This window comes from Vanellus vanellus, assembly GCF_965231255.1.
Source record: "Vanellus vanellus genome assembly, chromosome: 5".
Classification (NCBI taxonomy): domain Eukaryota; kingdom Metazoa; phylum Chordata; class Aves; order Charadriiformes; family Charadriidae; genus Vanellus; species Vanellus vanellus.
In genome coordinates, this window is record NC_138910.1 from 60,797,771 (window position 1) to 60,823,645 (window position 25,875).

At 37.2% G+C, this 25,875-nt stretch overlaps 1 protein-coding gene across 3 annotated transcripts in view; it reads right to left on the reverse strand.

Moving 5' to 3' along the window:
- AGL (amylo-alpha-1,6-glucosidase and 4-alpha-glucanotransferase) overlaps window positions 1-25,607 on the reverse strand; it is a 37,306-nt gene extending 11,699 nt beyond the window's left edge. The window contains exons 1-24 of one of the 3 annotated variants that reach the window (XM_082483346.1): window positions 25,314-25,606; window positions 24,716-24,865; window positions 21,890-22,100; window positions 19,881-20,047; window positions 19,225-19,428; window positions 14,720-14,901; window positions 14,370-14,481; window positions 13,955-14,075; window positions 13,664-13,766; window positions 13,476-13,573; window positions 12,757-12,896; window positions 10,367-10,554; window positions 8,690-8,813; window positions 7,935-8,098; window positions 7,330-7,431; window positions 6,926-7,078; window positions 6,695-6,845; window positions 5,410-5,534; window positions 5,187-5,299; window positions 4,925-5,059; window positions 4,276-4,406; window positions 3,550-3,686; window positions 1,753-1,886; window positions 447-622 (exon numbers count right to left, since the gene is read on the reverse strand). In XM_082483346.1, coding sequence (XP_082339472.1) covers window positions 447-622; window positions 1,753-1,886; window positions 3,550-3,686; window positions 4,276-4,406; window positions 4,925-5,059; window positions 5,187-5,299; window positions 5,410-5,534; window positions 6,695-6,845; window positions 6,926-7,078; window positions 7,330-7,431; window positions 7,935-8,098; window positions 8,690-8,813; window positions 10,367-10,554; window positions 12,757-12,896; window positions 13,476-13,573; window positions 13,664-13,766; window positions 13,955-14,075; window positions 14,370-14,481; window positions 14,720-14,901; window positions 19,225-19,428; window positions 19,881-20,047; window positions 21,890-22,100; window positions 24,716-24,797 — 3,253 coding nt within the window. In that variant the 5' untranslated portion in view covers window positions 24,798-24,865; window positions 25,314-25,606. Of the gene's footprint in view, window positions 1-446; window positions 623-1,752; window positions 1,887-3,549; window positions 3,687-4,275; window positions 4,407-4,924; window positions 5,060-5,186; window positions 5,300-5,409; window positions 5,535-6,694; window positions 6,846-6,925; window positions 7,079-7,329; window positions 7,432-7,934; window positions 8,099-8,689; window positions 8,814-9,180; window positions 9,305-10,366; window positions 10,555-12,756; window positions 12,897-13,475; window positions 13,574-13,663; window positions 13,767-13,954; window positions 14,076-14,369; window positions 14,482-14,719; window positions 14,902-19,224; window positions 19,429-19,880; window positions 20,048-21,889; window positions 22,101-24,715; window positions 24,866-25,313 lie in introns of all 3 variants that reach the window. The other 2 variants (XM_082483347.1, XM_082483348.1) reach the window with 2 other exon arrangements.
- Window positions 25,608-25,875: the final 268 nt, after the last annotated feature.

A 25,875-nucleotide genomic window follows, 5' to 3' on the forward strand; every position in this document is an offset into this window, starting at 1 on the left:
CCTTGTACTCCATTCCAATTAATTTCTTAAATTCATGTCTAAAAAAGATAAACTAAACCTTATTATGCTAAGTATATTTATCTCAAGCAAATCTTCTGGAAAAAAAAAAAAAAGAGAACATATATGATAAAAGCGGATATAGCTAAAAATTTTTGTAAGCTTAGCACCCCTCAAGAGCAGTAACAAAGTAGTTGTCCCCAAGAAGTACTGCTAGACAAAACTCCCATATTTTTAGTTTGGGCAAATGCTTATCTTAAACACAAATTGAAACACAGGGGAAAGTGAGGAAAACTGCTACCTACATTTTGTATATCGTTGCTGACATATGGGTCTCAAGCACAATGGAGACAACTTTAATATAGTTACTAAAACCAGTTTAACTGTTTTGGAAGACTTTTTTTTTTTTTTTTTTTTTTTTTTTTTTTTTAAATCTTGTCCTCACTTACCGGCTGCCAAAGAAACACAACACTGTTCTTTCTCATTCGTAATCTCATTCAGCCTATAGGGAACATCATGTAAGGAAGGAGACAGATCTGGCAGACAAGAATATTTTCCTATCCCACACATCTGGACTGAACCCAAGGAAAGGTGTTTAACAAAGGTTGATCCGTTCTGCACAAAGCTGTAATTCAACATAATTCAATTAAAATAACTTTGCATACAGCAGTATCAGTCTATAAAATGTACCCTTTTTCATTTACAGAAGACTATTACACATAATAAATATAATAACCTAACCATGAGTTAATATTAGTATTTTACATTGACTAATTTTGTACATGAGCTTTAATTTGTAAATCACTTCCCCCCCCCAAAAGTGAATACCCAAAGTTAGCCTTAAATTAAAATTTATTAATGTCAATGTGAATGTTTATGTCAAATGCTTCTAAGGAAAATGGTAAAAAAAGGAAAAGGGTTTGGTTTACTTGATGACTACATACAGGCCTCAAAAATATGATAAAAGGTATTTTATTATGAATAAAAGTTTCTGTCAAACCTAGTCAGTATTTTCAAAGATCACCACATTCTTATATATATTTCATATATAAAAAAATTGTAAAACAATAAATCAGTTAAAACATTGTCTAAAATAACGCAACCTGCATTCCTGACTAGTTAATCTCCAAGCTTTTTCATAAAATATACTACTTTCCACATGATTTCACTACCATACCAAATTCTATGACCATTTTAACATCTGTATTTTTACAAAACAGTACTGATGTGTTCAGAATGTTCATAGCTAGACTAAAGCCTCCATGAAACCAACCTCCCCTTTCCAAGAAACAAAGGAGAAGCAGACACTGAAGATTAAACAGTTATTTCAAGAACTAAGCAAAGTTCTCAGATAACAAAGGATATTCAGCTATGTTAGGAAGAAATGTTGAACAAAGGATCAACATCAAGTACAATCTGGTATTTTCTTTTTCCCCCCGAACTCTACAGAATCATTGCAGTTGTACTAAAATTATAGCAAAAAAAGTTTCTGAAGCCTGGGAAAGAAATGCTGGCTTAAGGTTTCCTCTTCCTACTGCACAATGCAGTAGTTATAAATTCAAACACTGGATAGACATCTGAACTCTCAACCTTTCAAACCACCATTGTTAGAAGATGGATTTGATACTCACTGCTAATTTTACTGTTCCACATTGGACAAGTATGAAAACACTCCAATTACATTCTCCAGCAGATAAAACTTAAAAGGTGCAAATATATACAGATACCTCTATAGTTCTGATATGCCAAGCATACCTAGACATCTGATGCCACGCCACATCCAGAAGTGTTGTGTATGCACCCACTAATATGGCATCAAAGTAACATGGGATGAGGTAACGTGGAATTCTCTTTAGGTAGACAAACATGGCCTTCAACCATTTACCAACCTATTAAAATACAATACAATTAGATCTTGGTAACACTAGGACTCAAAACCCAGTGCTTTCAGGATCCATCTAGCTAAAGTATTTGTCACAGTTTTTGTACATTTATTACACCCAAGTTATGCTTGACCACCACAAAGATGAGGTTATGTTCAGTTATTAATAACACCACTAGCCTGCAACCATTCATGTCTAAGAAATTGTGCGTGCTAGATATTTGTGGTAGAATTGCTGTACCCTCCTGCTCCAAAATTTCCTCTAAGAAAAGCAGAAGGGAAAAATCTGTACTGTGTCTGTATTATGACATAAATGAGCAAGAGCATCAGCTATAGAAAGAAATTATATTTTGCTAGTCTTGTTGGGGAAAAAGAGATTATCATATAGAAGCTATTAAAACTGATTATCAAAGGAAAGCTGCAACTCAAAAGGCACCACTATGACCCAAGTGTTGGAAGGAGGTTTCTCGTTGCTTAAAAAGACAGGTCTGAAGAGATGAAGCTTGAAACCAGGGATAGAAAAGTTATCAGAAGGCTAAATTATGTATGGCTGCTAGTGAAAATGACTGCAGATCTGAGTCTAGGACTCAGGATTCTGGAGCTTCTGTCACTGCAAAGTGTTTGACACCTGGTAAGTATTTCTCTTCTTTCCTCCTAGTACTGCTGAAGAAGAACATGATAACCTACTAGAAAGTCACTGAAGATTTAAACCTTGCAGATGAAGACTGTGCAGATAAAGAAAGTACACGTCAATATATTACATGACCACCCTATACTTTTAACCTGGAAATTATGAAGGGAAAGTTACTTATGTAAACAGTGAAATTGTAAAACTTAGTTTCATGTGACTTCAGTCTAATAGGTAGGTGTACTTTATACTTTCTGCAAAACAGAGACACTACGAATTAAGAACTCAAAAAAATACACAGAAAAGATAAGCAACAGTCTTTGAAGAGCAGTAATTCTGGCAAGTATCAAACTAACTTCTTTCTAGAAAAGCTCCATCTCTGAGGTCAGATTCAGCATTCATTTCAGGACAACATCAGACTGCTTTATCTTTGTATCACTACGCTTGACTTCAGGAATAAAATGAAATAAGAATGCTAAAGCCTTTATTACTATATTAATTGTGTAAGTTACCCAAATCAGGTATTCATCTTGGGACATGAATAAAGCAATTGCTGTGAAAGAAAATAAAATATGACAAAGAAAGAAAAGGACTGTATTGTAATAGAGCCATACAGGTAAAGAATCTCCGTAATTCCTATCTTCTCAGTGCTTGACTGTGCAAACTATCATCATCCCATATGCCTCAGTAGTATTTAGGCTCTCTTTTGAAAGTACTTACTTTAAAAAAAAAATATATAGTTGATGCGTTTTTATAATAAACAATCAGTAATAAACAATCAGGGAAGGACACCTGCAGGCCTTGAAGAAAGAGTTAACAACCCCTTCATGCTCTACATAATTTTCACTTCCCTTTTCCAGTCTATTAAATATGATTGAGGAGAGGGAGGAAAAACTTATTAACAGTTTATTCCCCTGGAAGAAATTCCCTAGACAAGAAGTGTGTTATAGACAGACTGAATTTGAAAATAAACCTGTAATTGAAAAGGAAACAAACTAGTAATTTAAAACCCCAAAGTCACCAAGTAAGTATTTTTACTTACTTCTGCACAGGCTCCTGCACGTGAAATCAGACGATTACTAACATAATCAATCATCCAATCTCCAGCTCTTAAATTATCACAAAATGGATGACCCAAATCATTCTTTGGTCTAATGTCTGCCATCACTGACATTAACCCTGAAGATACAAACCCCACACTGTATTAAAAGATACACCATTATCACAAACAGCAATTACAATTCAGGAGGAAAAGGTACACAGCAATGAACAGACACTTTAACTGGATTTAACTGTAATACTTCTCTAGATTTGCAGAACAAGTTAAGATACAACTCAATTGTAGTTTCCTGAGTGTACATCCTAAACTGTTATGAAAATCTCTGTGGAATAACTAGCATGATGGAATTCATACATACGATAAACAATTGACACACCTCAGTAATCTCATAATGTCTAGGTTTTAATTTGTGTGACTTTCCACTGGAGGTGTATGCATTTTCTTTTTATTTTAAAAGCAAGGGCATTGGTGTTAAACCACATACTGAAACTTAATTTTGCAGCCCAGAGTATCAACAGAGGGTTCTTGTTTTAGTATGTGAGTTCCTGGGTACAACACTGATAGTAGCATTGTCAAGCAGAAGCAACTTTACTGTTTTTTACCCAAACAATAGCACTAGTCATACAACAGCATTAAGGTATGATCTAGATTGAGCAGCTCTATTTTAATTTTTTTTCTTGACAGAAAAAAGAATGCTCAAACTACTACCTTGGAGGCCTGCATACTTCAGCGGTGACCAGTTTGGTATATTGTAACAACCTCCACCATCTTCTTGTTCTTCTGCCTCACACCTATACAGTACTTGATTTAGGTCTGCCAAAGTCAGTTTAGATGCAACACTGAAAAAACAGTAGAGAAAAAAGAATTTCCAAACCCAAAAGCAACATTAGTAGGGCATTAGAGAAAGAATTTCACAATCAATTCTAGTTTTAGACTTACATTAAATAATTAAATATACACAACTCTCTCACCGCTTAAATCTTGGAAATTAAGAGCCTGATTTTTCAGATGTTCCCAGATGTTCTGCTCAGATGTGTCAGTATTTATTTATAAACACAGTATTAAGTACAAACCCTGAACAATCATACCCCAACACTGACAAGCACTCTAGGTTAGTACATCTACTTTAAGCAGTAATTACACAGCACATGAACAAAAGAGCCTGGAAAGTTTTTAAGTATTAACCATGCTTAGTATTATAGATATAAAAAGAATATCTCAGTTTTTATTGCACTCTGACAACCCAAATCCAACTGTAGTAACAAAAAGAACCCCACCTCACTTTAAATATACAGACTGTTCTTTGCTCCCACTGTAGCACTCTCAGTTCTACTTCAGAAACTGAAAGAATACTCACGAAGAAAATAATGTGTTTAATATAGGTGCTGAATGATCATCAGGAAGACTTCCAGATTTAAAATGAGGACTGAACTGGATCAAATGATTGCGGAGTACACCAACAGCCTCTTGTGCCTTTGGGTCAAGACTAACTCTGTAAAAATGAATGCATAACTTGTAGAAATGTAGCACTTAGAATAACTAGTCCCGACTCTCAAAACAAAGAATCCTATCATTCTATTTTAACTAAATACAGCCATTTGGCAATTATAATAACGTACCTGAATACTATTACACTTCCTGGTGTTAATTTTTCAAATTCTATTTCTTGAACAAATTCATTTGGCCCTTTTATGGCAGTTCCAGCTTGCTTTATAATTTTACTGTCTTTAATCTTAGAAAAGAAAACACATTTGCAACTGAAATTCAGTGTCTTTTTCCTAATATGAAATATCACAGATTACAAAATATTACATCAGAACATGGGTGAAGGAGGCTAGTTACCTGGATGTGCTCTCTGAGTTCCATTGTGAAATTAGGCAATCCATTAATAAAGTGTTCATCTTTTTTGTAAGGACTAGCACTTCTCTCAATAGTCCTAGCCTCAAGTACTACTTCTTCTATTTTTCCTAGGAAAAGTTAAATCATGTTGTAGTTAAGATACTTTTAGGTTTTGCTTCATGTTTTCAAAAGAATCACTTTAAATTAAAACAAAAAACCTAAATATTGAAGATACAAGTCTCAGTTGTACAGCTAAAGAACAACCACATGCGACAAAATATATGGCGAAGTATTTTAAATATCCTATAGCCATCCATTACATGTTCACTGGCTGTATTGTATTTAAAGCTGCAGTTTTGTTATTTTGTAATAAATTAACTATAAAAATCAGTCAACAATTAGTAGATTATAACCTGTCTTTTACTGATCACCAGCTCTATTAGTTTCCTTATGATCTTTTAGGACACTACATTACATTGGTTTCCAAACTGCAGCTACAGACTGCTTATCTTAAAAGTGTTACAACTTATATAAATATTCAAATATTCTAATTTTCTCTATCCTTTCAGTAACCTACAAACTAAGGTATACAAGTCTTGCAGCCACTTGTCTTTTTATATATAGTGACTGACTTTAAAACAGGCAGACACATGCATGCAAAGAACTGAGTATACCTAGAAAGCCAGTTTGGAAAGCTTTTCTCCAGAAATAGGGCCAGGTAACGTGTAGAAGTTGTTATGCTTTGCTACTATTAAGTACAGTAAATACTTTGCACATTTAATGACTATTATGTATGCATTACCTATATATTCTCTTTATAGTAACTTATGTAGTACCATGTTGTTTCTTAAGATGTATTTTAAAACCACAAAAATAGCCATATATAAGAAAGCTGAATGGCAACGGTATCAACAAATAGGATAAGATTTTAGCCCTTTTTCCCTAGTATAACACTTAATAAATAGTACCTTCCTCACAATTAACAATCTTGCTGTTAACTATTTCTTACCAGGTCACAAACAAGATAGTAAATAAAAACCACACCCTCATCAGGAGTTTATAGCATGAAATATACTCAAATATGAATGCCTTTGAAAACTCTAAGCAAGGCAAGTTTGTTATTGTTTCTTTAACCACTTTCGGTGCATGCATGTTAGTATATATAAAAAGAGCATTATATACTGAAAATTCTCATATTGATTTGATGTGTTTGAAGTTAAAAAGTACAACACTAGAATACTTTGAAATTTTTGTACACCCAACATCTCCTGAAAAGAAATATGATTACCTGGGATACACATTTCGGGTACTTCTTTACTGTAGAAGGAAGTTTTAGGATCCCTGAAAGCAGTTCGACTTACAGCCACAACAGACTGGTGTGTGTTAGGACAGTGTCTTGTCACTGCCACTATATCTTCATCAACTTGATCTACATACACCTAGAAAAGATATACCATTGCAACTGTGCTCATTCAGAACATAAATATGGAGAAATTGCAATGTTACCCTCACTTCTTGCCTGATTAAAGCCTTTAGCCCCCAGCTCCTGATGCAGTCTGTTTATGGCCAGCCTTCCAGCTAGAATTCCTGTTTGGAAATTAACTTCACCAGAATTCAGTTGTGCTGCTGGATTCCATTTTGCATAAAACCTCTCTTCAGATACTACAGAGATCTGTAAAGAAATTAAGATTTAAGCAAATTTCAACTACTCTGGAAAAAACAAAACCAAACCAACAACAAAACAGCTGGAGGTCTCAACTACATAATCAATTCAAGTTTCATATGAAATTGGACAATCTGAAGTAATGCCAGCTAGTAAACTGCTTGGAATTTTAAATAAACATACTTAAACTTTATTCTTGTCCTAGGACGTAGATTTTACATTTTTAAAAGTAACTTTGGAGTTAAACTGTAAACACATACCTGGTGTGGTACCAGCTCATCATAGCCTTTGGTGCTTCCTGTAGCACAGCATGCCATGGAAACAATCATTGCACTAGGAAGAGCATCATATGCAGACCGGTGCTACATTAAAAAAAAAAAAAAAAAAGGACAATAAATAGCAAATCTAAGACATAATTCATCCCTCCCAATTCAGCATATTCAGTTTAACAAGTGGAATTGCTAACCACATGATCATAATTTTCTCAATCACAATAGAATTACACATGCACTAACAAAAGCAACTTAAGAGAAACCTGCAAAAATAAGCACTCCAATTCCCACTCATTCTCTCTTGTAAAACAGAAGCTTAGGAGAACAGGTTAACAAGCAGAGACAGAAGCAAGTAGCTGGAATGAAAGAATCTAAACAGCTCATTAAGTAGATTTATACACTTTTTCCCTTGAAAGACAAAATCTTGAACGTCAGAGGGAGTTGTTACAAAATTTTATTCTCTCCATGAAAACATTTTTCCAAAATATCACACTCAGGAAAACATCTAGATTGCACCAAGCCCTCCCATGGTTCATAAATACCAATTCAGAAAACATGAAATGTAAACTTTGGGTTTTGGTTTAGATGCTCACCTGAATTGGACATTCATTGTCATGTGTAATATCCATGAACAGTGCATGAGCAATAGCTGGCATCAAAGGCCTCAAACGTGGTTGAACAAAAGAGCCAACAGGTTCACCTCCAAAACGGTAAACTAACCTTCCCTCTTCATGGCTGTTATAAGCAGTCATTGCCTCTAAAGAACAAAATAGGGAAGTGTTTGCATAACAATAACTACCATAGAATGCAGCACACGCAAAGATGTTAATGCAGCATTTTACAGTTGTTAGTTTGGTGTGTTCTATCATTAAAAAAAAAATTTAAAAAAAAATCACATATAACTATATTCTCCAATGTAGAATACTCCAAGACTGTGTATCTATGTACTGTAACATATTAAGGTAGAGAAAGCTAAGGGGAAAAAAGGGACAAAAAAGCAGAGACCTGAAACTTTCTCATAGGCTTTAAGAAACTCATGCAACAAAAAAAATCAGACATGACGCAGCATTTGCATAGCAGAACTGTGCTACCACATCTTTTTCTCTTGCTAGAATAAGAGTGAAATATTTAGCCTTCTGTAAACTAATGCAGGAAGTCTTCTCTTATTTTACAGCTAGTACTGTATTTTTTTGCTGAGTATCAAAAAAGTCACAATAGAAAAACTGTACTTATGATTACATAGAGTATGAAATTAAAAGTGCATGATCCACTAGAAACCTTTTCCTTGGAAAAAGCATGTAATCTATAATCTCTCGTTGGAAAGAGACCACACACACAGCAAGCCTACCTCTTATTAAGGAGGTAATGCCCAGCCTATTCACAAAGATATTGTCCAGCTCCTCATTTCCTGTGAACAGTTCAGCCACTACATACAAATCGGCTCGCAATTTTCTAGCTGTGTCCAGCATGTACTGCAAAAAGCACAGCCAAAAAAGCCACAGAAAGGGGAAAGGTAGATACAAAAAAGGACAAGTTTCAAAGCTAGGCAGGGATCAGACAATAGGAAAATGCCATGCAGCAAAGACAAACAGAAAGCCAAAATTAAGGAACAAAAAAAGTTGTTACACAGAGGAGGACACACAAACATAAGCAAAATCAAGAATTAGCACACAACACAAGAGAAGTTAAATAGAATGTGAAGAGGAGAAGGTAATTGCATAAGCAAAGAAGACAAATATGTAAGAAAAATAAAAAAAAAAGCATACCAATGTTAGTTTCACATTAAAAACTCCAAACCATACATGACAATCCTACATAATTTTCAATTGCTTATTGTACCTCTAATCAGGCTGGTAATTCCCAGGCGGTTGACAAAAACATTGTCAATGTACTCACTGCCCGTGAAGAGTTCAGCTATCACATAAAGATTAGGTCTGACTGATCTGGCTGTTGCTAGCATCTCCTATAGATCATAATACATTTTTAATGCAAGACATCCATTGTCAACTTTGTATATGCAATCATTAACACGACTTAACCAAACACAAACGAGTTGTTCATATATGCAGTTCATTAAAAAATACTAATAACAGCTAACATTCATAAAATCACATTTATATTTTACAGATATTAACAGACTGAGTAATTCTAGGAAATTCTCTAAAGACTTTAAGCTAATTACAACTTTGTTTTTAAACAAAATCTTAACTCAAAATGCAAGAACAAAGGTTGGATAAAAGAGGTACCTGTCAAGGTAAGAAATCCAAGGAAGACTTTAGTTTAAGCCTTTGAAGTTACCATTCCAAAGGAGTAACAATAAATGAAGGAATGGCAGAAGTTTTGAAATGGCTGCATCTAAGAGCCACTTAGAACTTTTGTATGGGCGAGTCAACTCATTTTAGAGAGCTCTTCATAGATTTAGGTAAGCTCTGAAACCAAGCTAAGACTAAGCACTAACAAGCTGCACTACTCAAATCTATTTAAAGCTAATTTATTAGATAAGTACAATTTCTGGATGTGGTCAGCTCCATGGTAAACAATAAGCTCTAATCATAGCAATAAGCTTGCCAGACTAAACTTTTTGCAGGTGTTCTTTACCGACTTTTAAATTCCAGGAAGTAACCCACTTCCTGTTTAATTCAGCAATAGGAAAATATATATGCCAAAGAAACACTAAGACTTTCAAGCAATTCTTGGCAATGACCCCAGCTAAAACTGACACACTGGATACTGGCAGTCATTGCACTAAGTCCCTGGCTATGTAAGGGAAAAGTTAGCCTGCTCCATCCACATCTGCAGTATTTCTATTTCAGCTAAATTGAAAGATACAATAGCTACACCGCTCTACTAACTGTTGAAAGTAGCTGAAACCACATCTAAACACCACCAGTTATGAAACTTTGCTTATGCTATGAGGATTCATTCACACCTGAACTCTGCCATGCAGATCCTGCAGATTTTGTAGCAACAGTGGACTTATTTTGACAGAAGCTGCTTTATAATAAACATGCTTAATTTTGCGTACCTCAGCTACATGAATAGGTGTTGAGTGACAGTTGTCAAGACGAACACCATGGAAATATTTGGCAGTGATTTCGGTGTATTTTTTCATATGTGCCCAGAGGTATGGGCAGTCTTCAGGTTTATTACCATAACGCAGTTTCACACTGTCACCCCAACAAATAAGCTCTCTTCTCAAGTAAACATTTGAACCTGTAAGGGAGAGAAATTCACTATAGTGTGTCTATCTATACTATAGAATGTGCACCAAAATGAAAATGTGGTATTTAATTTTCTACCGCTGAAGAGTAGGAGAACACTGTGACTAAGAGTAAAAATTCTAACAATAGCACCCCTAACAAAAGCACCCCACTGTGTTACCATAAACTGCCACAATTTAAATTTTTACCTTTTGTTAACAGCAAACTGCGATAAGGCAAATTTCCTAAGTACTTACGCAGGTAGGTCACTTAAATGGACAAAGTCCCTAAATAATTTTTCTGTGTATGAAAATATTTATCCTCATCCTCCATCTAATCTAGTTTCATATACTATTTTTTGCCTTCTTTTTGATGCAATCAATAAAAACAGCACTTTAAATTTCAGTTCACCTATAATATACTCACCACACAGGATATACCAACAGAGGTTTAACTGTGACAAAGACTTAAATAATCAGCGATATCTAAAAATGTGACTTCCGTCCTATACAAATCACATATTTGACAAGGGCAGTAATATCATTTAAAAAACAAACAAAACCACCAAAACCCCACACTATTTGCAACGTGTAATATCCAAGCCCAATCATGGAATCATCAATAATCAGACCCCACATAAGAGAAATACAATTATCTTTGAGTCATCAGTCTTCTGAAGGTCTGTTTATACTCATCTTAACTAAACCTGATCAAAGTATGAACAGGATCAGCACCACTCAGGATGGGTAAGACAGAGCTACTCCATTGCTTCCTGATACTCCTAGACCAGCTATACTGATGCATCACCACAGTTATTTTGGTGGTTGAACCTCGAATTAGACCAGGAAACTTGTTCAGACGAAATGTAATCCTAGCTTGGCAAAGAGATTGTTTTTCAGCCAGACCAATTTCCTAAGGCTCACATTATAGATACCTAAGTGATTTGGCCTACACAATGAAAGATGCACAATGAGTAAGCAGCTAGAAAGTAAAGAGCAGAGATTGTAAGCCATCACTACTTCTAAAAACATTCACTTAAGCACAGCCTAACTTTTAGCTTCACTAAAGGCAACGTATCTATGTGGACAGAAAAACTGGCTTTCTTTGGATGTACACCATGATTTTTAAGGGCCATTTACAGAACTAGCTGCATTTGTTTTGTGATTCCTGCATTTGTACTCTTCTGTATCATCTTTTCGCACTGTAATCTCAACTGAAATAATATATACAAAGGTATAACACAAGTATAAAGCACTCAAAAAGCTGTAGAATACTTGAGAGAAAACTCAGTAATAGAAGTTAGGTATGCTAACTACAGCCAGTGACTGAAAGAAAAAATACAAGTCTGCCCAGAAAAAGGGCAATCTGCTTAAAGTCTACTGAACAAAAACACCCTTGAAACATATATTATCTTCATGCTTGCAAAGGAGGAAAAAAAGTGAATAAAAAGGAGTGAAAGGGCTATAGATAATTTTGCAGAAACAAGGTGTTTGCTAACTCCAGATCACTCTGGACTATCAATCAGATTAGCTTCTAAAGCAGACTCAACAAACTGAGATAGATGGTTTTAATTAGAATCAAACTGGCCTTTGATTCCATTTATGAAGTGAATGACTACTCTGAAAACAAGAGTTGTCAACCTTGCTTTAACTAGATATCAATGCTGTCCCCAGAGGGGTTAGAATACAATACTTTAGCATAGGGTGAATTCATACCCTATCTTACCTTCACAAGCAATCTGCACAGCTATTTTGGATTAACTGGGTCACCTCTTGACTGCCTGACTGCAACTCACTGGACCTTTCAAGAATCCAGTTTTTGCTCACTAATGCAGTAAAATACTATCCACCTTTTTATTGCATTAGTTTTCTGCCGCACTGTCATTGTCTTATGGAAATGACAACAAGCAGTGGCATTGAAAGAAAGTACAAAGCAAAGACAATGACAGTAGTGGGAAGACAGGATGTCCTCATTTCAGTGGCAGAAACCTGGTGATTTCCCTCTCAATTCTTGCAAAACTGTACCTCAAATCCCAGTTCTTACAGTTGATCTGTATGCTGAATAGGAAATAAAAGTGCTATAAACTGAGTATCTGTCTACTATTCTGCAGCCTCATAGGAATATACCCGGAAAAAGAGACAGATTAAATAAAACCCTTTTTGCTTTGGCTAGACTATCAAAAGTTCATAGTGTGATTCAAAGGTCTTTTACAAACCTGGTTCTGCAAAGTTTCTAAGAGGATCATCTCCCATAACCCAGCCGTTATGAGCCATGAAATAACAAGCTTTATCTGGCTGATGTATCATAGTTTCTTCTTCCGCCACAGTTAGCTCTTTGAATGGATAAGTAAAATACCTATGGAACAGACAGCCAATTAAAAAAACTCAACCAAACAAACAACCAAGCCCATAAGGTAACCTAAGATGAAATCCATTGCCTTTGAAATTACCTACTATGAACTGGCTTGTAGATAAAACAGATTAAAAAAAAAGCAGCTGCTAGACTATAAATGATGGGGAGCTTTCTATTTTGCAGCATGCCTTGAAAGAGAAAGGACAGGTGCTGCCACTATCTTGGTGTCAGCTGGTAGTGCAAATTAAAGCCCTAGACCTTCAGATACATTAGTGGCATCAAGTTCATCAAATTTAAAAGGTGTAAGCTTTCCTAGTTCCACCCCTCTTCCACCAAAAAGAGCAACTTGCACTATGTAAGTCTTCGATGTGCTCTGAGTATTGTTTCATGGTATCTGGTCACATTTGTTTATTAAACAGTTACCATTGTTGCGTAAATAAAGACAGCCCATTCATTAAGTGGCATTTGTCCATGGGAAAGAAAACATACATTCGTACATATAAATGTATACTTTTAACGAACTTTGAACTCACTTCCCCTAGATAGATTCTAATAGTTTCCAAACAAACAAAGAAAAAATACCTGGTAACTAAAGGATATTTTCTACAGATAGGACCCAGCTTAGGACCATTACCAGCCAGTCGTTCATAAACCACAGTCCCCATAAGACAATTGACAGCCTAGAAGTAATTAAATTATGCGTTATTGAAATGCTTGCATTTATTTGCAATTTAAAACAATTCAGCGTTAAACCACAGTAATTATAAGACCTGCTCTTGATGATGATTAGTGTGTCTGTATTGCTCAGCATTCAGTTCCTCAATCCTCTTGCGAAACCAGTTGCAACATTCTTCTATTGCAGCTGGTCCATTGCTTATCAGGAGGACATTAAAAGCAGACAACAATTAGAATAATTTATTTTTAAAACATGCAGTATACATAACTAGAAGGAATGAAAAATTAAAATTTCCCCATCTCTGAAAAAAAAAAAAAATTCATTTATTTGGTTTTGCAAATTTAATTTCACTTGTGATTTTAACTTCTAATCAATTATACAATACCTGTGTGGTATGAATGTTGCCAATGCTATATTCATATCTACAGTACAGCCAAATCGCCTATAATCAGGGTCCTGAACTATTTGAAGATGTTGAGTTGGATCAGATTTAGTGCTCATTTTGCCTAAGAACAAGATAGAAAAGAGTACTGATAAAGTAAATGTAATGTCTATTTTTAACAGATACACAACTTTTATAATTCTAAAATAAGCAAGATGTGGGTAGATAAAGACTTTGAAGGGGTGCTAAGTCTTCAAAGGCTTTAGTAGCCCTCAAAGCATTCTTGAATGCTTAGATCAGCACAGTAGTTTTCTCACATAGCAAAAAATTGTTTTGTTTTCCATCTTAAGTTTACCGATAAGTTGCTTGAACTATAAATATATAATCCACATGCTTCAGCAACATACCCCTCCTTTACCTTGAGTTAGAAGGGTTTTAAATTGCTGCACAGCTTTGTTAACATCCACTTGGAAAAATTCCCATAGTTTAATTTTTGGATAGATATCTTCCCAAATTATTTTACGGAGACACTGTAAAAATAAGAATTATGTTAGTTAATAATGTTGATGATTGATGTAATTAAGAAAAGCTAAGTGCTCATATGAATTGTTCAGAAAAAAATATTTGGGAAGGTAAAGTGTTATTTCATTAACTATATCTGCAAAGTATACACCAAATTTTGTGCATTTCCACAACCTTAGAAATATTAAAGGTTTATTCAGCTATTTATAGTGCTCATTAGCTTATATTTATCTCTTATTCACTTACATTCAGGTGTTGATCATTTTCAATCAAGGGAGGGACCCCTTTAGCAGTACACTTTCCATCAGCCACCATACAGGTCAAGTGCCACAGAGCTCTATCCAAGACCCAAGCTGGCTTCAGGTGAGGAGAATTTATAAGGTTATAGCCACATTCTGGATGCATCCTGAGCCATTCACTGTTAGTTGCTTATTCAAGAAAAGGGGTGGGGGGAGGGGGGGAGTGGAGAAGAAAAAAAAAATTACATACACAAGCTGAACACTTAGTTGTAACACTTTTTGTTAGTTACATAAAAATATGCAATAGTACCACCAATTCTAACACACTAAAAAAAAAAAAAAAAAAAAATCACATTTTTGTTGCAGGAAATACATCAAATGAAGTGCTCTTTGTGTGTTGAAAACAAAATCTACATGCCAAACCAAGATTTAAGATGGCCCAAGGTGTTTATTTTTTTTAATATTCTTAACTATATCAGGTGATACCCACACAGAGCCAGGTAGCAAGAGGGCACGCACACCACCCAAGAAATAATTAAAGAAAAATGTAGTTTAGTGGGCTTTTAAAGAAAGGATTAGCTGTGACTAAGGTAAGGAGGCTTCACTAGAAAATGGGTGTGATATTCTAATATAGACAGTAGTGTGCATGCAGCAGTATGAGTAAATACACAAATAGCAGAGAGAATTTTTATTTTGGAGGTATGACAATGAGGAAGAAATCCTGAAGAGTTTATTTCTTCCCATTTCTGGAACTGTCCTAAACATGGTTTAACTGAAAATAATTTCCAAACATTCTTTTGAATCAATCTCTGCAATTGAAAAACTAAATGTAAAAAAAGCATGGAGTACATAAGAACAACAACAAAAAATACTCAGGTTTTACAAGGTTGGTGTTATTTTCTGTTAAAAAAAAAAAAAGAGTCTTATTAATCCATTGTTTTAGAAAAGCAGAAAAAATAGAAGTAATACTTCACACTAAGAAAAATATATAAATTATTATATTGGAAACATGAAGAAGGAGCCATTAATGTATTCAAAATTACAGCACAACAATTAATACATAAAACTCAAGTTTGCTTAGTTCAAAAGAAGTTCAAACAAAAATGTCAAAGGGCAAGAAAAGAGTGTACTCTCTCAGTCAATAGTATTAACAGCTCTTCTGCGCACCCTCTTACATTACATCTCAAGAGCATTATGAACATGGCAAAATTCCATGATTATAAGGTCATACCATTTGTGGAAGTAAGTTCTTCATGGTTTAAATGCCACCTAAACTAAAAACACCGTACTTATTTTAAAGTTACATAAAGCAGTAATAAACTCAGACTGCTAAAGGCTGTTCTAGGCCAACCAGATTCCCCCCCCCCCCTTTTTTTTTTTTTAAATACATATACTACTTCTAAAAAAAAATATTTTTCTCCAAAAAACAAAACACGCTTACTGTATTCTTCTAGAAAGAAACATGATTTACTGTAATGGACTTTAATGAGTAAATACAATTAATTCTAAGAAGACAGTGCTTCATTTAAATCTAAGGTCTTATCATTCCAAAAGAAAAAAGTCAACAGGCCTTCCACTAATTACAGTACAGAACAGAATGATGTTTTCTGATAAGAAGGTAAGCTCCAATGATTCACAACATAACACTAAAAGAAATCTAACTGCAGAAAAAAATTTGCCCAAAACATCACTTGTGATTACGTGTGTTCCAGCTAGGGAGAAAATACACATAAGTATAAAAATATGGAAATAGTAAAATGAACAATTACAGAAAAAAAAATCTAAAAGTCAATACATTCTTATTTAAGAAAATAATTTCACATTTTTCAAAGGACTAATTATTTGTTATACAAATTAAACACAAACTTATTATTTAGTAGTGACTTTTTTTTTTTCACCTGCCCTTTATAAAGCTGTGAAAAGGTGGTGTTTGATGTGATTAGTCAAGTGCTTGGAAGCAGGATTTACTGAAATGTTAAATTGCAATTGGACTCTTCTGAAAGATAAAGAAAATATACTTTATTTCAGATTATTTTATTACTTTATGATTTATTACAGCCACTGAAAGCTCAGAAAAGGAAAAAACAACTCCCCTTTTTCTATCTCCTGGTAAAGAGGAAATGCCAGCAAACACAATATTTCTTATTGGACAGTGTTTGAACACTCTGAAGGAAACAGCAACCCAAAAAGGGCACATCTACCCAGTTACCAGACCAGGGTTTGCAAGTTTGCCTATGATACTCCTGCTAACATGCCAAATGTGCATCTATATTTAACATTAGCACATGCATCTACTTTACTTTTAAAGTTAGACTATAGATGCTGGCTTTCATTAGAGACTGACAGAGATGTTAACATCAAAAACTGATTCCCACCACTCTCTACTGTGCAAGCAGTCTGTTCTCCATTCCTGTGGAAAAACTAAACACTTTCGCTTAAGCACTTAATATTGAAAGTGAGCTATCTGACTTTACAACAGGAACAGAGGGGAACCATTGCCATTTTTGTAAAGCAGCCTCAGCTAGAAAGCAGAAACTACAAACACATACAGCCACTGTAAGCTGAAGGGTCATGAGCTGTTAGAATTACCAGTATTAGAGGATTTACTGTGAGACAACTTAAGCTTTTAATGCAGATATGCTACAGACTTAATAATGATGTGCAAGTATCCATAATCTACTCAAAATAATTGACTATACATTTTGTGTCTTTTATATTTAAATGGTTCCACTAAAAATATTTTACAATTAAATCACCCTAACGTGCAGGAATTAACTAATTTAACTACTAGCAATTACTGTTCATTTAAATATCAAAAAAGGTAAAGTTAAATTTCCATCTAATCAAGATCTAGACAAAAAGAAACCTCAAAACTATTTGCCCATTTTCTTAATTCAAAAGCCCCAAAATGTTTTACCTCCACAGGCATATACAACATTATTACTTAATCAGACATTTATCAATGTATCTTTCCACTTATGCTAAATTTAACGCTTAACAAAGAAGTTTGAAGTCAGTTGTAAATCAAGAGGTTTTGATAAACGGGGGGAGAGAGGAGGGGGCAGGGTGACAGGGGACCACTTTGATTTTAAAATTTTGAAAGCAGGAAACAAAGCCATCAAGTATATCTTGCATAATGATGCAAGTCAGGACCACAGTCATTTGAATACTTCTATCTTGTCAGAAGAGACTCCTAAACGTCCTTTCACCATAGTATAAACGTTTAGTCATCCATCCCAATGAAGATTACTTTGAACTCTGAACATAACCTGTAAAAGTCCTTCCACAAATGTAGCCAAGTAATAATGTAACACTTTTTGAAGTCTAATAAATATTTTGGAGTCTAATAAATAGTTTAGATTTCTGTCCATAAAAACATTCTCCTTCGTAGCATGCAAATATACACGGTAAAAAGATGACAGGATCTCAAGAATGTGTGAGAGAAACTGGACTTCTAGTTGGTCAAGTGCAAGAAATTTTTTATCCCAAATTGGGAGAAGGTTTAAAAGCCTCATTCCCTCAGACACATAGCCAATAACTATACTTAGTAACTTTTCAACAAACAGATAGGGCAAACAACAGGGCCCACACTGCATTGCAGACTGACTGGATAGGAATGTTTGGCAGCAATCAACTCCAAAGAACTAAAGCAAATAAAGCTTGAAATTCACAGATATCTGTGGTTAGTGGTTTTTTAAGCCTCAAAGGAGTGTAACATCAACATACATAACCATCTGTTGTACTCTCTGCTGTGAGAATGCTAATTATTGTGATCTTTCGGATTACAGCACAAGATGAAAACTGCATTATAATCAAAAATAAACTCATTATCAAAATAATCAGCAAAATTACAAATGATTAAGTACTATAATTTAAACTTCATCAGATCATACTGAAGAAAACCCATTGTCCCCCCATGTACAACAGACAACTTTAGCTACAAAAAGCAATTCAATAAAGCTTTCAATGCATTGGCGTATCTATGCTTAAAAAGAACCCACCCCAAACACAAAGCTATCTCCCCCCCACCTTTCCCCACAGACTGAACTGTAATATTTCCTCCACTGCTTAATCCTAGCCCCTTGTCCCTCTTCTGTGTTAGATCCAAATTAGAGAGGTTACTTTTAAGCAGTTACAAGAATAATACCCCTGTTTAACAAGAAAGTATTTAGTTTATGTTCACCAAATAGCTCCTAGTGCAGATTCCATTCATTATCGCAGATGATAAAAATAAGCATATTATAAAAATACAGACACATGCCCAGTTCATTAATTCTCTCTAATAAGGCCACTATTCACTCTTTCAGTAACAATACTAAATTCTTTTACATCTGTTATATCAGTTATAATTGTAAAGAGTTGTCCTGGATTTGAGAGATTCAAAGACAGAGACAACTAAAGTTGCTTAAAACAGCTACTAGAAGATGAGGTCAAGGGGGAAAAGTTAAGGGAAATAATGAAATGTAATTACAGTATCAATCAATCAATTATTAACACACATAAAAATCATACCAGTATGATTGTAGACTACATCTGTGATGCAAAGCATATTCCATTCATTTTTCAATTTTTCCACAAGAGCTCCTATATCGCTCCAAGTGCACTTTTTATTATGGCTTGAAAATTCAGGATTTACTTCTAACTGATCAGCCAGTGAATAACAGGATCTAGACAGTCCAAGCTTCTGCAGTGGCGTAAAATGAATCATGTTGTAACCTATATAATAAGAAGCCATTTATTAAATAATAAAAACAAATTTCAGTCAAAGTTAATTGAAAGAAGCATAATAATTTACAGTCATAACATGTTCTTAAAGCTAGTGTTTGGAATAACCAGTGTATATTAATCTGAACCTTTCCCTTGAAATTTGACATAACACAAGCTTTAAAAATCATCCTGTCAGTCCTAAAAACTTCCAAGTCTATCTGAAATCAAAACAATAAAACCAAAGTGATTTCCCATCTCAGGAAATCCCTGAATTTTTGCACCTGTGCCAATATTTTAATAATTTCACTGACAATCTGTTAACTAAATTGAAGCTAGTGGAAAATATTTAGTCTACAAACTAAAGAACAAACGAGCTGTTTACACTGAAGGTCTTCAGTGTTAGTTTGGTTTTTGATCACAAGACAAAAACACATATCTCTTAATATGTGTATTGGCATTACCTGTTTCTTTTGCAACTTTAAGCCTATCTTCCCATTCATGAAACGGTCCCAGACACTTAGCGAGGAACGTCTGGAGCGTAACACAATCCAAAGGTAGCACGTGATTATCGGCTCCAACATGCAAAATAGGATCCACAACTATGTAACCGCCACCACTTTTTTCATTTCTAGGAAAAATTAATTTTCATTGGTATAGTAAACACTCATCGTACCAGTCAGTTTCAGAAAGAGAATCCAATGAGCACAACTATTTCAAAAACACAGTAGCCCAGTACGCTGGCTGGGGGGAGGTGGGGAACAGGACTCCAGGGCACCTGAAGAAAACAGGAAACACTGAAGGTATGTTCATCTCTTTGGTATCACCTCTCTACTGGACTTATGCCAGTTGCTTACACCAATACAATTGGGGTACAGAGCTTTAAACTCTCTTCAAAAGTGAGATACCTTTGTTATTTTCTGAGACAGAGTACTAGTTCCTCCTTTTAGGATACTGACAGAAACAAGAAAAGCATGACTGCCCATCTTTTATACAAAGACCTCCATTTGGAGCACCATCTTCAGCAAGAGACCCAGGCCAAATGACCTTTTAAGCCTGAAGGAATTTAACCACCTATCATCCAGAAACTCAGAATATCAGACTACAGTCATTACAGATACTGGCATTCTCCACTGCACTTGTCCTGTAGAAACAAAGGAGAAAGTAAAGAATGTGAAGTAAAGAATGCCAGAACATCTGTGCTAGAAAGAAATAAAAGCAATCTTCAAAGTCAATGCAGAAAGTACAAATTAATCATTCAGATACTTAGAATGCTGATAACTTTGAAAACTTGTAAAAACGGCTTGCCTCTCCAACATTCACAGAAAATCAATCAACTTTGTTTTGTATCGCCTGCAGAGTATCTTTGCATCAGAAAGTATTAAACAGAATCATAAAGTGGTCAGGGTTGGAAGGGACCTCTGGAGATCATCTAGTCCAACCCCCTGCCAGAGCAGGGTCACCTACAGCAGGTTGCACAGGACGGTGTCCAAGCAGGTTTTGAATATCTCCAGAGTTGGAGACTCCACAACCTCTCTAGGCAGCCTCTTCAAGTGCTCTGCCACCCCCAAAGTAAAGAAGACCCTCTTTATGTTTAGATGGAACTTCTTATGTTCAAGTTTGTGCCCGTTACCTCTTGTCCTATCACCAGGCACCACTGAAAAAAGACTGTTCCCATCCCCCTGGCACCCTCCCTTTAAGTATCTATAAGCATTAATAAGATCCCCCATCAGTTGTCTCTTCTCCAGACTAAAAAGACATAAGTCCCTCAGCCTTTCCTCATAAGAGAGATGCTCTAGTTCCCTAATCATCTTTGTAGCCCTTTGCTGGACCCCCTCCAGCAGTTCCCTGTCCTTCTTGAACTGAGGAGCCCAGAACCGGACCCAGTACTCCAGATGCAGCCTCATCAGGGCAAAGTAGAAGGGGAGGATAACGTCCCTCGACCTGCTGGCCACACTCTTCTTGATGCACCCCAGGATGCCATTGGCCTTCTTGGCCACCAGGGCACATTGCTGGCTCATGGTCATCCTGTTGTCCACAAGGAGTCCCAGGTCCTTTTCCTCAGAGCTGCTATCCAGCAGGTCAGCCCCTGAACTGTACCAATGCATGGGGTTATTCCTCCCCAGATGCAGTACCCTACGCTTGCCCTTGTTGAACTTCATAAGGTCTCTCTCCACCCAGTTCTCCAGCCTGTGCAGGTCACACTGAATGGCAGCACAGCCTTCCAGTGTGTCAGCCACCCCTCCCAGTTTTGTGTCATCAGCAAATTTGCTGATGGTACACTCTATCCCTTCAACACACACAACCACCACAGCTATTGTATTTCATTAGCAGATTCAGATAGGCCCCACAGTTGCAATTTGAAAAATCCATGGGCAAAAATGTTTTTATTCTTAACAGCGATTTCTTCTGGTTAAAATGTAGACCAAGGGAGTAAGACTGCATTTGGCTGTAAGTATAGAATTTCACTTACCCAAGACTGAAATAGTATTGGTATGACCCTGAAATCTGGAGATCCAGCTTGCAGTATTTGTCAGAGTCATCTTCTTTTCCTGTGGGATTGTGCCATGATAGTGTCCTGAACTTGTGGCGCTCAAACACTTCTCCAGAAGCTGGATAATTTGTGTACACAGTAACGGGCTTGCCTTGAAGAGTTGGGCCCAGTCGGAACTGTAGTTCAAAACCTCAAGAAAAAAAAGATAAAAATCACTTTATCAGGAGAACTAGATATTTCTGTTCTGAAACTGCAAATCACAATTTGATATTACATTAAGAAGAAATTGCACCAATATAGCTGCCAAGAACTTCAGCAGAATGGTATTATTTCTACATCATCATCTCTCCCTACTTTCCCAATGTTATTCTTTGCACACTTTACATATATTCCTATTCTTTTTCCTTTACTTATATGGCACTATTTATCTCATTTCCAATTTGTTCCTCTTTGCTATACAAATAGTCTTAAAAACAAAATACAGCAAAACATCATACATTATGCAGATTTTGGTTTATGTAGATTTAAGGATTTAGGTTTACGAAGTCAATATATTAAGCTGACCCATGAAAACTTCTGAAAAAAAAAAACCAAAAATAGGAACACATTTTTGAAACAGAAAATATTTCAAATTCCTTCATTCTCCATTGAGGGTTCACTATACAACACTAAATTCCTTATGCTTTTAACTGTAAAATGACATATACTTGTGCATGATCTACAATGTACAAACAAATTGTTAAACTTCCAGAGAGCTCAACAAATCAAAGGGAGTTTTGTATATGTGCTGCAGGTCACATACACACAGAAAGAACACTATTTAGGCTTAACAGACCCATGATAACGAGAACAAAATTAAGTCAAAATATTGGGACCTAAAACCATACTGTAGTCTATTCAGTTAGATATGAAAAATTCAGTTCAGTCAGCAGGTTTCAGAATAGGTTTCCACTTGCAGGTATGAGGGCCACTATCATGTGCATGGCTAATTATAGCATCCTTTTAAGTGACTGAAACAGGTTAAGTGTTGCACAATTACTTTTACTAAATTACATGCCAGTCTTGTAATTTACTGTAGTAACACACCTACTAGCCCTAGCAGTCTGCAAAACAGAGTAAAAGAAACCTGACTATTTGTACAGTAAACATATTAATACACAGATAAGGAATTATACAGTGTAAAAAAAAAAAAAAAAAAAAAAAAAGCCCTGAACAATGGCAAGTTCCAGTATCTTAAGTCGAAAAAATCCCCCTGCTTATTAAGTCGAGTCATGGGGACTCTAATACCACAATTCAATGTCCAAATACATTTAAATGCAAGTGGCACCAAGCTTACAGTTTCTCTTATTAACATAATCATCACTGCACCAAAACCACCACGTAAAGCAATGATTTTAGGATCTGAATATTTGTCAGATAAAATGAAGCTCATTTGATCAAGGAAAAAAAAAAATAAAAAATCACTTCTGGAAGGTTAAGTACACTCTCCCCACTACTGTCCTGACATTTTATTATAGGGATTACTAAAATTAGAGCACAGGGATATATGCCATTGATATCTTATATCCTGTAACAGTTATACTGACATCAGGAATGCTGTGCTCAAAATTAGCTATGCCCTCTCAGAGACTGCTACCAGCAGAGGCACTTGAATGTTTGTTAGCCATATACTTCTATGTGACTCCTTCCAACAAAACTTACACAACTGGAAGGATAAGTTAATAATGGAGGTTAGGGTCAACTCTGCACTTCTTCCCTACTGACAATTTCTTAGATTACACTGTCAGAAAATTTTGAAATCGATATAGTTGAAGAGAATTCTTATTCTCAAGAAACAAAATCTTGCTCCTCTACTAAACCACTTTGATATTAGGTTCCTAGATCAGTAACATAAAGTAATAAAACCCACAAAAGTTCATGAGTAATAAAAATTGTTGCATCATTAAAAACAGTTTCTAAAGACAGCAGCTTTAGTCTTAGTCTGAATTTGCTGACCAGCATAACAGTAGACCAATTAGTGGGGAGTTTTTATGTTTGGCTGGGTTTTTTTGTTGTTGTTTTGTGGGTTTGGGGTTTTTTTGTTTGTTTGTTTGTTTTGTGGGGTTTTTTGGTGTTTCTTTTGGGTTTGGTTTTTTTTTTTTTTTTTTGCAAATAGACTTAAGAACACTTCCTGAGAGAAATAATACTAAGTTCTTAGAAGTATGTGGCCAGAATACTAACGTAGCACAGCTATGGGAAATCTGACAGGCAAGATAATATTTAGGAGGAGCTGAAGATCCTGAAACATCACCTCAGACTTTGCAAAACATTAGTATTACCGATTTATTTCAAAATTATAATGTTAAAGATGAGGCATTGCACAACAACTTGCAGATAAATACTAGAGAGCTCGACTTATGCGGAGGACTTTTTCAGGTCACTGAAGTACAGGTTATGAAAGGAGAGGTCCTGTCCTGCAGGACCTGTCTAAAAAAAAAATAAAAAAAATTATTTGCACTTCGCTGCCATGGCTCCTAGCCAAACTGCTCTTCAGTTCTCAAGAGTTTTATGAGTCAGACCAAACTGCAACTGGAGCCCACAGAATTCTGCAGTGGAAGCAAGCATGTCAGATAATTGTTTCATATTAAAACAAGGAAAAAGTTGGGGGGGGGGGGGGGAGTAAAAAGAATACCACCGCAGGCTGAGCTCCCTTTATATTGCTGCCCGAAGATGGTAGCGAGCTCCCAGCAGTCTCCCTCTCACCCGGCCCCAGTGAGGAGGAGAAGAAGGTGGTTGAGGAGGCCGCAGCCCCCGACCCCGACCTACCTTGCTCCAACCTGAAGAGGGTCTTGTCCAGCTTCTCCATCTCGCCGAGGTGCAGCAGTCGCGTCTCCTTACCGCCCGGCATGGCTGCGGCCGCCTGCCCGGCGCTCCTCCCGCGCCAGGAGACTCACTTCAGGAAGGGAGAAGCCAACCCTGCCGTGAGGGAACACAGACAAAAACCCACAGGTCAGCGGCGACCCCCGGGAGGGGGGCGGCCGTTTAGGAACGCCTCACGCCGCCGGTCTCGCTTACATGTTCCCCAGCCCCGGGGGAGTGAGGAGACACGGCGGTGAGGAGGAGGAAGAGGGTCCGATGGAGCTGTCAGGAGCCACCCCGCCCTCCCCTGGCCGGGGACCACCACCGGCAGCAACACCCCAGAGCAGCTCCCCGTCCTACAGCGCAGCGCGGCCCGGCCCCGCAGCCAGAGCCGCGGAGGTGCCCCCGGCCCGAGCCGTCCCCAGGGAGGGGGAAGGGGGGGGAGCCTGACACCTGTCACTCTTTCCGCTCGCCCCGGTGCTGCTGGGAGTCACCGCCAGGCCCCTTATCGCCGCCCTGCCGCTGTGGGAAGCGGTGCCCGCCTCAGCCGTCCCACCATACTCACAAGCGGGCCCGGAGAGCGGCGGAGGCGCAGCTCGCCGGTGAGGGCGACGGCTGCCGAGGCCGAGCGGAGCCGGGGCGGGGGCTGGAGCAGCCCGTCCGTCCTCGCCTGCTGCGGCAGCCCCGGGCCGGCCGGGCACTCGCGCACTCGGCAGCAGCCGCGACAGACTTAGCTGCACCGCTTTTTTCCTCCCCTTTTCTTCCTTCTTTTTTTTTTTTTTTTTTTTTTTTTAAACAAACTTTATTGGTTCCGCCGCGGCCGCGCAGAGACGGGCGGCGCCGGCGCAGCTCCCGCGAGAGCGCAGGGCCCGCCCCGGCAGCGGTACGGGGCGGTCGGGCCAGGCTGCGTCTGCCCAGCCCCGCTCCGCCCCTGCCGGGCCTGCCCCGCCCCGGGGACCGAACCCTGAGGGGAGAGGTTACCTCAGAAGCCACCCCCGTCCCCGGCGGTGTTGCAACTGGGGGCAGGCTGAGCTCTCCGCGAGTCCGGGCCCCGGAGCACCCCAGGGCTTTCGGGGAGCGCGGTGTGGTGGTACCTGATGTGTTGCCCTGGCCTTTACAGCCATAGC